This window comes from Tachyglossus aculeatus, chromosome X1, assembly GCF_015852505.1.
Source record: "Tachyglossus aculeatus isolate mTacAcu1 chromosome X1, mTacAcu1.pri, whole genome shotgun sequence".
Lineage (NCBI taxonomy): Eukaryota > Metazoa > Chordata > Mammalia > Monotremata > Tachyglossidae > Tachyglossus > Tachyglossus aculeatus.
The window spans coordinates 117,556,767-117,568,884 of record NC_052101.1 but is presented as its reverse complement, the minus strand read 5'-3'; the positions used below and the strand labels follow the sequence as shown (position 1 = coordinate 117,568,884).

At 49.1% G+C, this 12,118-nt stretch overlaps 1 protein-coding gene across 1 annotated transcript in view; it reads left to right on the top strand.

The window, feature by feature from the left end:
* Positions 1–265: 265 nt before the first annotated feature.
* AKAP8 (A-kinase anchoring protein 8) overlaps positions 266–12,118 on the top strand; it is a 46,911-nt gene continuing 35,058 nt past the window's right edge. Inside the window, exon 1 of the mRNA XM_038772014.1 lies at positions 266–328. Within this exon, the coding sequence (XP_038627942.1) occupies positions 310–328 (19 nt within the window). The 5' untranslated portion in view covers positions 266–309. The remainder of the gene's footprint in view (positions 329–12,118) is intronic.

The following is a 12,118-nucleotide window of genomic DNA, read 5'->3' as shown; positions in this document are numbered from 1 at the left end:
GGGTAGGGACCGTCTCTATATGTTGCCAACTTGTACTTCCCAAGCGCTTAGTACAGTGCTCTGCACACAGTAAGCGCTCAATAAATACGACTGATTGATTGACTGCCACCGGGCGGGACGACGACTGAGGCGCGAGGCGGCAATCTCGCCGGGGTCAACGGCCGATTCCGTAAGGCGGGCCGAAGGCCGAGACAGCCAATGGCGTTGCGTTTCGCCGTACGCACGTTGTGCGTAAGGGGGGGGGCGACCGTGACATGCGCAGACCTGGCGGCTGTGGAGAGGGGCAGCTCGGCTGGGAGTTAAGAAGAGATGGACCCCAGTTACGGAGGTGAGTCGCAGCCTAGGCGTCGGTTGAGGCTGAGCCCCCTCAGCCCCTGGCCCAGGACAGCGGCGCCGCTTGCCTTTTTTTTTTTTAGCCCGGGGGAGGAAGGAGGGAGGAGGAGGTGTCCGGCCCAAACCGCCGCCGCGGGAAGGCGGGAGTTGGGCGGCCGGGAGGGGCCAGCTGATTGGTTGGAGTCAATGTCACTCCTCGAGGCGCGGATGTGGATTGGTGGGCGGCGCTTGGGGAGCCGGGCTGGGTGTCGCGGCCAGTGGGCCAGCGGGGACCGCCTCCCGGTGTGTCCGTAGAGCGGGAGGCCCAGGACGGTTGGGGCCCTGCGGAGTCCCCGTCGTGCTCCCCGCCCCGTTCTTTTACGGCCCCTTTACACCCCCCCGCTCCACCCCAACGCGCCGCTTGTGCAAATGGAGGGCTTCTCTTTCTTGAAGACGCCACAAAATGGCGGCCGCCTAGCGCCCCTCCCCCATCGGAGGAGTCAGTATCACCCTCCCGTCTAGGTCCCGGGTCCCGGCCCTTCCCACTGCAGTATCCCAGGGACCTGTCCCACCCCTTTCATCCCGTGCCTGGCGAGTGGGGGGTTCTTTATGTTTCAGAGAAAGCCTAACCTTCCCGCCACCCGAGCCTCTCTTCTCCCACCCCTTAAAGTCCAAGGCGTTGCATGCTCATCTGCCCTGGAGCGGGATGAGGGTGGAGGAGTTGAGACCCTCTTTGCAATCCCGTGCTTGTTCAGGGCGACTGGTAAAATGGGGTTTGGGGCTTCCGAGGTTCACCGATCTCCTCCTTCGGCCGGTAGGGGGCGCCTGGAACCCGCAGGAGGGGGGCGGTGTCAGCCGGACGCATCCGGAGCCCGGACTTTTAATAATAATAATGATAATAATAATAATATTTGTTAAGCGCTTACTTTGTGCAAAGCACTGTTCCAAGCGCTGGGGAGGGGAAACAAGGTAATGAGGTTGTCCCATGGGGGGGCTCACAGTCTTCATCCCCATTTTCCAGATGAGGTAACTGAGGCTCAGAGAAGTTGTGACTTGCCCAAGGTCACACAGGAGACTTGTGGTGGAGCCGGGATTCGAACCCATGACCTCTGACTCCAAAGCCCGGGCTCTTTCCACTGAGCCACGCTGCTTCTCTGCTTTTACTCTTTTTTCCTCGTATCCCTATTTTTTTTTTTTAAATCACCCTTTTACCTTTCCTGCTGATTTGGAGGCGGTTGGTTTAGCTGCCCTAATATCGGGTTTTGCTGGGATCGTTATTTAAAACCTTCTGGAGTGTTGAGTAGTTGGAGCAGCATGGCTCATCATCATCATCATCATCAATTGTATTTATTGAGCGCTTGCTGTGTGCAGAGCACTGGACTAAGCGCTTGGGAAGTCCAAGTTGGCAACATATAGAGGCGGTCCCTACCCAGCAGTGGGCTCACAGTCTAAAAGGGGGAGACAGAGAACAAAACCAAACATACTGACAAAATAAAATCATCATCATCGTCAATCGTATTTATTGAGCACTTACTATGTGCAGAGCACTGTACTAAGCGCTTGGGAAGTCCAAGTTGGCAATATATAGAGACAGTCCCTACCCAACAGTGGGCTCACAGTCTAAAAGGGGGAGACAGAGAACAAAACCAAACATACTGACAAAATAAAATAAATAGAATAGATATGTACAAGTAAGGTAAATAAATAGAGTAATAAATATGTACAAACATATATACAGGTGCTGTGGGGAAGGGAAGGAGGTAAGGTGGGGATGGAGAGGGGGATGAGAGGGAGAGGAAGGAAGGGGCTCAGTCTGGGAAGGCCTCCTGGAGGAGGTGAGCTCTCAGTAGGGCTCAGTGGAAAGAGCACGGGCTTGGCGGTCAGAGGTCATGGGTTTTAATCCCAGCCCTGCCACTTGTCAGCTGTGTGACTTGGGCAAGTCACTTTACTTCTCTGTGCCTGTTACCTCAGCTGTAAAATGGGGAGTGACACTGTGCGCCCCACGTGGGGCGCACAATCTGATTACCTTGTATACCCCCAGCGCTTAGAACAGTGCTGGGCACATAGTAAGTGCTTAGCATGCTATTATTATTATTATTTATCTGGCCTAATGCGAGGACTTCATGTATTGGGATAAGTCAAGAAGACGTGTTCGGGTCCTACCCTCTTGTAGTTCCCACTCTGAGACATGTGGGTATGGATCGAATCTCCCTTCCTCGCTGGTCATTCTTTGCTAAAGACTCCCCTGAAAAATCCATCGTGTCTGAGTGGTGTTATGTGGGGAAACTGTAAAATCTGGGGCTGTCGTTGCCCAACCATCATCAATAGTATTGAGCATTTTATGGTGTTTAAGTGCTTACCACGTGCCAAGCACTGTACTAAGCGCTGGGGTAGGTATGACCTAAACAGGTTGGACACAGTCCGTGTCCAACACAGGGCTCATGGTCTTAATCCCCATTTTACAGATGAGGTAACTGAGGCAGAAAGAAGTTGTGACTTGCACCTGGAGAGTCAAGTGTGGGATTTGCAGTTCTACAGATGCCTGTGTTATCCCAAAATTGAGCCAACAATTGTTTCAGTAGGGAAGCAGCCTGGCCTACTGGAAAGACCATGGGGTCTTGGGAGTCACAAGGACCTGGGTTCTAATCCCAGCTCTGCCACTTGTCAACTATGTGACCTGGGACAATTTACTTAACTTCTTTGTGCCTCAGTTACTTTATATGTAAAATGGGTATTAAGACTCTGAGCCCCATGTAAAACCAGGACTGGGTTCAACCTGATTAGCTTGTATCTATCAATCACACTTATGGAGTGCTTACTATGTGCAGAGTCCTGTACTAAGCGCTTGGGAGAGTACAGAATAGCAGAGTTGGTAGACACATTCCCTGCCCACAACGAGCTCACAGCCTATCAATCAATCAATCAATCGTATTTATTGAGCGCTTACTATGTGCAGAGCACTGTACTAAGCGCTTGGGAAGTACAAATTGGCATCACATAGAGACAGTCCCTACCCGATAGTGGGCTCACAGTCTAAAAGGGGGAGACAGAGAACAGAACCAAACATACCAACAAAATAAAATAAGTAGGATAGAAATGTACAAGTAAAATAAATAAATAAATAAATAAACAGAGTAATAAATATGTACAACCATATATACATATATACAGGTGCTGTGGGGAGGGGAAGGCGGTAAGGCGGGGGGATGGAGAGGGGGACGAGGGGGAGAGGAAAGAAGGGGCTCAATCTGGGAAGGCCTCCTGGAGGAGGTGAGCTCTCAGCAGGGCCTTGAAGGGAGGAAGAGAGCTAGCTTGGCGGATGGGCAGAGGGAGGGCATTCCAGGCCCGGGGGATGACGTGGGCCGGGGGTCGATGGCGGGACAGGCGAGAGCGAGGTACAGTGAGGAGATTAGTGGTGGAGGAGCGGAGGGTGCGGGCTGGGCAGTAGAAGGAGAGAAGGGAGGTGAGGTAGGAGGGGGCGAGGTGATGGAGAGCCTTGAAGCCCAGGGTGAGGAGTTTCTGCCTAATGCGCAGATTGATCGGTAGCCATTGGAGGTTTTTGAGGAGGGGAGTGATATGTCCAGAGCGTTTCTGGACAAAGATAATCCGGGCAGCAGCATGAAGTATGGATTGAAGTGGAGAGAGACACGAGGATGGGAGATCAGAGAGAAGGCTAGTGCAGTAGTCCAGACGGGATAGGATGAGAGCTTGAATTAGCAGGGTAGCGGTTTGGATGGAGAGGAAAGGGCGGATCTTGGCAATGTTGCGGAGCTGAGACCGGCAGGTTTTGGTGACGGCTTGGATGTGAGGGGTGAATGAGAGAGCGGAGTCGAGGATGACACCAAGGTTGCGGGCTTGTGAGACGGGAAGGATGGTAGTGCCGTCAACAGAGATGGGAAAGTCAGGGAGAGGACAAGGTTTGGGAGGGAAGACAAGGAGCTCAGTCTTGGACATGTTGAGCTTTAGGTGGCGGGCGGACATCCAGATGGAGATGTCCTGAAGGCAGGAGGAGATGCGAGCCTGGAGGGAGGGGGAGAGAGCAGGGGCAGAGATGTAGATCTGGGTGTCATCAGCGTAGAGGTGATAGTTGAAGCCGTGGGAGCGAATGAGGTCACCAAGGGAGTGAGTGTAGATTGAGAACAGAAGGGGACCAAGCACTGAACCTTGGGGAACTCCCACAGTAAGAGGATGGGAGGGGGAGGAGGAGCCTGCAAAAGAGACTGAGAAAGAACGACCGGAGAGATAAGAGGAGAACCAGGAGAGGACGGAGTCTGTGAAGCCAAGGTCAGATAACGTGTTGAGGAGAAGGGGGTGGTCCACAGTGTCAAAGGCAGCTGAGAGGTCGAGGAGGATTAGGACAGAGTATGAGCCGTTGGATTTGGCAAGCAGGAGGTCATTGGTGACCTTTGAGAGCGCAGTTTCCGTGGAATGAAGGGGACGGAAGCCAGACTGGAGGGGGTCGAGGAGAGAGTTGTTGTTGAGGAATTCTAGGCAGCGCGTGTAGACAACTCGTTCAAGGAGTTTGGAAAGGAATGGTAGGAGGGATATGGGACGATAACTAGAAGGTGAGGTGGGGTCAAGAGAGGGTTTTTTTAGGATGGGAGAGACATGGGCATGTTTGAAGGCAGAGGGGAAGGAACCAGTGGAGAGTGAGCGGTTGAAGATGGAAGTTAAGGAGGGGAGAAGGGATGGAGCGAGAGATTTCATAAGATGAGAGGGAATGGGGTCAGAAGCACAGGTGGCCGGAGTAGCACTTGAGAGGAGGGAGGAGAGTTCCTCTGAGGATACCACTGGGAAGGATGGGAGAGTAGCAGAGAATGTTGAGAGCCGGGGGGTTGGAGAAAGGGGGGAAGAGACTTTGGGGAGGTCGGACCTGATGGATTTAATTTTGTTAATGAAGTAGGAGGCCAGATCGTTGGGGGTGAGGGAAGGAGGAGGGGGAGGAACCGGGGGCCTGAGAAGGGAGTTGAATGTACGGAAGAGCTGGCGGGGGTGATGGGCATGGGTGTCAATAAGGGAGGAGAAATAGTTTTGTCTGGCAGAAGAGAGGGCTGAGTTAAGGCAGGAAAGGATAAACTTGAAGTGAACGAGGTTGGCATGGTGTTTAGACTTTCGCCAGCCTAGAGGGGGAGACAGATATAAATCAGTAAATTACGGACATATACATAAGTGCTGTGGGGTTGAGGGAGAGGTGAATAAAGGGAGAAAATCCAAGTGTAAGGGTGATGTGGAAAGGAGTGAGAGAAGAGGAAATGAGGGATTTAGGGAAGGCCTCTTTTAGGAGATGTGCCTTCAATAAGGCTTTGAAGGTGGGGAGAGTAATTGTCTGTCCCATATGCAGAGGGAGAGCATTCCAGGCCAGAAGAGGTAGTGCCTGGGCGAGAGGTCGGCAGTAAGATCGATGAGATCGAGATACAGTTAGTATATTGACACTAGAGAAGAGAAGTGTGTGGGCTGGGTTGTAGTAGGAGAGCAGTGAAGTAAGGTAGGAGGGGGCAAGGTGATTGCGGAGGTGGATGAGCACCACTGAAGGTTCTTGTGCAGTGGGGAAACATGGACTGAATGTTTTTGTAGAAAAATGACTTGAGCAGCAGAGTGAAGTAGAGACTGGAGTGGGGAGAGACAGAAGGCAGGGAGATCATCAAGGAAGCTGATACAGTAATCAAGGCTGGAGAGGATAAGTGCTTGAATTAACGTGGTAGCAGTTTGGATAGAGAGGAAAGGGCAGATTTTAGTGATATGTTGTGAAGGTTGAACCGGCAGGCTGAATCAGAGATGAGTCGAGGATAACGCCAAGGTTGTGGGCTTGTGAGACAGGAAGGATGTCGGTGCTGTCTACAGTGATGGGAACACCAGGCGGAGGACAGGGGATAAGGAGTTCTGTTTTGGACACGTTAAGTTTGAGGTGTCAGCAGGTCATCCAAGTAACAAGACATCCTGTCTTGAAGGCAGGAGGAAATGCAAGGAGAGAGAGAGAAGAGAGATAGAGGGAGGGAAGGAGGAGGGAGAGGGAGATATATATATATATATATATATATATATATGTAAATATATATATCAGGGCTGGAGAGGTAGATCTGGGAATCATCTGCGTAGCAGTGGTAATTGAAGTCCAGTGCTTAGTTTAGTGCCTGGCACATGTTAAGTGCTTAACAAATACCATTAAAAAAAGGTAGGAAATAAGGGAGGAAGATTATTCAAAAGCAGTCGAGAAGTCTTACAAAGTGAAGTGGAGTTCAAGAATGAAACAGTGTCCACACCCATTTAATACCGTATATTGCACGTAGTGATTGCACAATGAATATTACTACTACTTGAATCTCATCTGGAGTGAAGTTGCACTCTATATATCAATTGTAGCCATTAGCAATGATAATGAAAAAAATTAGCACTGCTTAAAATAAGTTTCTAGTAAATGATGTATTTTCAGTGCTACTAATTGGTTTCATATGAAGAGATAAGGAAGGACTGTTAACTGGATTTCCACCCATCTGCTTGCTTCATCCAAATCATTTTAGGAAAACATATGTTACAGTAGAAATGACTGTATAAATTCAGATTGGATAGTGTTGCTAATTGAATTAATGAATAGCTAGAAATTCAACAGTTTAAAATCAAACGAACAGAAATAGCACTCTCTAATGTACAGTTGTTTTGAGGATAATAATAATAATGATGGCATTTATTAAGCACCTACTGTGTGCAAAGCACTGTTCTAAGCGCTGGGAAGGTTACAAGGTGATCAGGCTGTCCCATGGGAGGCTCACAATCTTAATCCCCATTTTACAGATGAGGTAACTGAGGCACAGAGAAGTGAAGTGACTTGCCCAAAAGTCACACAACTGACAATTGGCGGAGCCGGGATTCGAACCCATGAACTCTGACTCCAAAGCCCGGGCTCTTTCTATTGAGCCACGCTGCTTCCCCAGATCCAGAGTCTCTTTAGCCTTAAATGCTCAGTTAGGCACCAGCACCCGCATCCCGGAAGGCCCCCGGAACTCCCACAGATGGATCAATGGTGGTGGGAAGAGCCCGCACCTGAGAGTCAGAGGATCTGGGTACCAATCCTGCCTCTGCCACTTGTCTGCCGGGTGACCTTGGGCAAGTCACTTCTCTTTGCCTGTTTCTTCACCATTAAAGTGGGGACTAAATGGTCTGGCCTGCCTCCCATTTTAGATTATGAGCCCCATGTGGGATAGGGACTGTGCCCATCCTGTGTCAATCCCTTAGGCTGTAAACTACTTGTGGGCAGGGAACATGTCTACCAAATCTGATGTACTGTCCTCTCCCAAGCGCTTTGTACAGTGTTCTGCACACAGCAAGCACTCAAATGTGATCACTTAGTCTTGATTATCTTTCTACCACAGTGCCTAGTACAGTGCTTGGTACGTAGTAAGCGCTTAATCAGTGGTATTTATTGAACACTTACCGTGCACTTACCGAGCCTTTAGACACGATCCTTGCCCACAGTCTAACGGGAGAGACGGATATTAAAATGCCTTCCAGGTAAGGGAAGTAGCTGAGTACAAAGATATGTATGTTTAAGTGCTTGGGGGTAGGACTAAGTACATGGGAGAGGTAGTAGGGTGGAGGGGACGGAAGCTTAGTTCAGGAAGGCCTCCTGGAGGAGATACGATGTCAGTAGGGCTTTGAAGATAGATATTTGGAAATTCAGGTATGTCGGCTATTCATTCATTCAGTCATATTTATTGAGCGCTTACTGTGTGCAGAGCACAGCACTAAGCACCCAGGAGAGTACAGTTCAACAAATGTAGGGGGAAGGAGTTCCAGGTACAAGGTAGAATGTGAGGAAGGGGTTGACAACAGGTAGGGTGAGAGCGAGGGACACTGAGTATGTCGGTATTAGAGGAGGTGTTTATTGAACACTTAATTGGGTGTGGAGCACATAGCACTGTACTCACTGCTTGGGAGAGTACGACCGAGTTGGTAGATACGTTCCCTGTTCACCGGGAGCTTACAGTCTAGAAGGGGAGACTGACATGAAAACAGATTATGGATATGTACATGAGTGGTGGGAGGGGTGAATATCAGGCTTAAAAGGGTACGTGGGCAATACAGAAGGGAGATGGAGTTGGGAAAATGAGGGCTTAGTCAAGGCCTCTTGGAGGAGATGTGATTTTAATAAGGCCTTAAGGGTAGGGTGTGTGGTGGTCTGTCAGATATGAAGTGGAAGGGGGTTCCAGGCCAGAAGGAGGAATTGGACAAGCTGTCATCAGTGAGGTAGATGAGATCGAGCAAAGTGTGGGGCTGGGTTGTAGCTGGAGAGGAGCCAGGATAAGTAAGAGGGAGAGAGCTGATTGGGTGCCTTGAATCTGGTGGTGAGGAGTTTTCTGCTTGATGTGGAGCTGGGTGGGCAGCCATTGGAGGTGCTTGAGGAGTGGTGAGGTGTGTACCAGGTGATTTTTTTTTTTTAAATAGAAAAATGATCCGGGTGAAGTAGGGAAGGGAGAGGCTGGAAGCAGGGAGGTCAACGAGGAAGCTGAGGCAGTAGTTGAGATAGGCTATGACAAGTGCTTAAACCAGTGTGGTGGCAGTTGGGATGGAAAGGAGTGGACAAATTCTGGAGATATCATGGAGGCAGAATCGACAGTATTTCGTGACTTGAATATATGGGTTGAAGGAGAGAGATGAGTCTTCTCCCTCAACCCCGTAGCACTTATGTACATATCGATCTGTAATTTATTTTAATCTGTCTCCTCCTCTGTTCTGTAAGATCCTTGTGGGCAGGTACCATCATCTGTGTAGAGATGGTAGTTGAAGCTGTGGGAGCGAATGAGTTCAGAGGAGTAGGTGTAGATAGGGACTAGAAAGGGACCCAGAACTGAGCCTTGAGAGACTCCTGCAGTTAGAGGGTGGGAGGCAGAGAAGGAGACTGAAGAGTGCCCAGAGAGATAGGAGGAGAACCAGGAGAGAACTGTATCAGTGAAGCCAGGGCTAGTTATTGTATCAAGGAGATAGGGGTGGTCCATTCATTCATTCATTCAATCGTATTTATTGAGCGCTTACTGTGTGCAGAGCACTGTACTAAGCGCTTGGGAAGTACAAGTTGGCAACATATAGAGACGGTCCCTACCCAACAGTGGGCTCACAGTCTAGAAGCTCCACAGTGTCATAGGTAGCTTGAGAGGTCAAGGAGGATTAGGATGGAGTAGAGGCCGTTGGATTTGACAAGAAGGAGATCATTGGTGACCTTAGAGTGGGCAGTTTCTGGAGAATGAAGGGGGCGAAAGCTAGATTGGAGGGGGTCAAGGGAGAATTGGAATAGAGGAAGTGGAGGCAGTGGTTGCAGACAACTCAGGGAATTTGGAAAGGAATGGTAGGAGGGAGACTGGGTGGTAACTGGAAAGTGCCATGGGCACAAGGGAGAGGTGGTGGGTTTTTGGTTTGTTTGGTGGGGTTTTTGGTTTGTTTTGTTTTTTGTTTTTTTTTTAATCAGGGAGGCAGGAACATGTTTAAAAGCAGTGGGGAAGAAACCATTGGAAAGTGAACAGTTGAAGATGGCAGTCAGGGAGGGAAGAGGGGAGGGAGTTGTCTCCACCCACTCGCTGCCTCCCTTTCCTCTCTGCCAGGTCACTCTCTGACCCCCTCCAATCTGACTGGTGTGCTGGTTTCTTTGGAAGCTGTTGATGCTGGAACTCACAGCAGAAAGTTGCGTGGGATAGCTAGGCTAGCTAGTTTTCACATTATCCTTCAATTATGAAAACAGTGCTGCTGGTGAGATGCTGCTCAACAGCGTGATTGTAATAATAATTGTGGTACTAGTTACACTTAGTATATGACAAGCACTGAGCTGTTCAGGTCAGAAACAGCCCGTGTCTCCCACAGAGCTCACAGTGGAAGAGGGAAGAACAGGTATGTATTCCCCATTTGATAGATAAGGTTACAAGCCCAGAAATGTTGTGACTTGCCCAAAGTCACCAGGCAGACAAGTGGTGGAGCTGGGATTAGAATTCCAGTTCCCTAACTCTCAAGCCTGTGCTCTTTCAACGTTAGGCTAATGCGGTAGAGAGAGAATTCTTTGGACACTTTTGGTTTGTAAGCTTGCAGTGGGCAGGGTCTGTTGTATTGCACTCTCCGTAGAGTAAGCGCTTAATAATAATAATAATGATGGCATTTATTAAGTGCTTACTACGTACAAAGCGCTGGGGAAGTTACAAGTTGATCAGGTTGTCCCACGGGGGGCTCGCAATCTTAATCCCCATTTTACAGCTGAGGGAACCGAGGCACAGAGAAGGTAAGTGACTTGCCCAAAGTCACACAACTGACAAGTGGTGGAGCTGGGATTTGAACCCATGACCTCTGACTCCAAAGCCCGGGCTCTTTCCACTGGGCCATTCGCCTTAGGGAGGGGAAAGGTAAAGCTCCCTACATTCAGCAGGACATGTGCTTGAGATCATAAGTGTCTCAAGGGCAGGGATCATATCAGCCAACCCTGTTGTACTCTCACAAGTGCTTAGAACAATGCTCTGCACTCAGTAAGCTCTTAATGAATGTGATTGATTGTTTTTGCAGTAGTTGTGATGGTTTGTGATGAGCCATCCGCAGTGCTCTTCTAAAGTTGTTGCTGATGTTACAGAAGCAGCGTGGTTTAGTGGAAAGAGGGGGGACCAAGAATCTGATCCCAGCTCCAGCACTTGTCTGCTGTGCGAACTTAGGCCAGTCACTTCATTTATCTGTGCCTCAGTTCCCTCACCTGCACAATGGGGATTCAGTTTGTTCTCCCTCCTACTTAAGCTGTGAGCCCCATGTGGGACCTGATTATCTCGTATCTACCCCAGCCCTTACTACAGTGCTTAGCACTTAGCAAGTGCTTATTAAATGCTATGATTGTTATTACTGTTTTTGAATTGTGGCAGTGGAGTGGGAATCTCTGTTCAGAACACTGATTATTAAAGCCTCAGCCCATTGAGCATAACTTAGCTCTCTGAAAAGTTCTGCTGTGAACTAGCAGGCCAAGTTTTGCGCAGGTTGGGTGATTAAAAATCTGTCTTCCATCCTGCTCCCCCCCAGGAATCTTTAGGTGCCTCACTCTCTCCTGTCTATAAATGTTCAGCTTAATTTTGAATCAATTAGTGGTATTTACTGAGCTCTTACTGTATACAGAGCACTGTACAACAGAGTTGGCAGACAAGATCCCTACCCACGAGGAGCTTATACTCTAGGTGGGGAGAGATGCACATTAAAATACATCATGGATGTGTATACAACTGCTATGGGGCTGAGGGTGGGGTGAATAAAGGGTGCAAATCCAAGTGCGAGGGAGTAGGGGAAACGAGTGCTTAGCTAAAGCTTCTTCAAGGAGATGTGATTTTTTTTTTCATATGGCTGTGAAGGTGGGGTGGATGATGATCTGTCAGACACAAAGAGGAAGGGAGTTTCCAGGCCAGAGGGAGGCTGTGGGCAAGATGAGATTGAGGTACAGTGAGTAGGTTGGCATTAGAGGAGCAGAGAGTGTGGGTTGCGTCGTAGTAAGAAATCAGCGAAGTAAGGTAGGAGGCAGTGAGCTATGTGTTTAGGTGCTTTTTCAGAAAATAGCACTTTGTTTTTACAAAAATGCCTTTTTTTTTTTTATCACTCCTCAGTATTTCCATTAGGTTAATCAGTATCATTCTCGCATAGTCCCACGAGCCTTGTGTGCCCGTCAGTTCTTGGATTTGCACTCTTTGGTCTCCTCTCTTTTTCAGGGTAACTATTTTCCCTGTTCTGTGGAGGCGGGGACTGAGATATAGAGAATGAAAGTAGCTGGTTATAGTATACCCAGTCAGTTATAGTTAATGAGTCGATA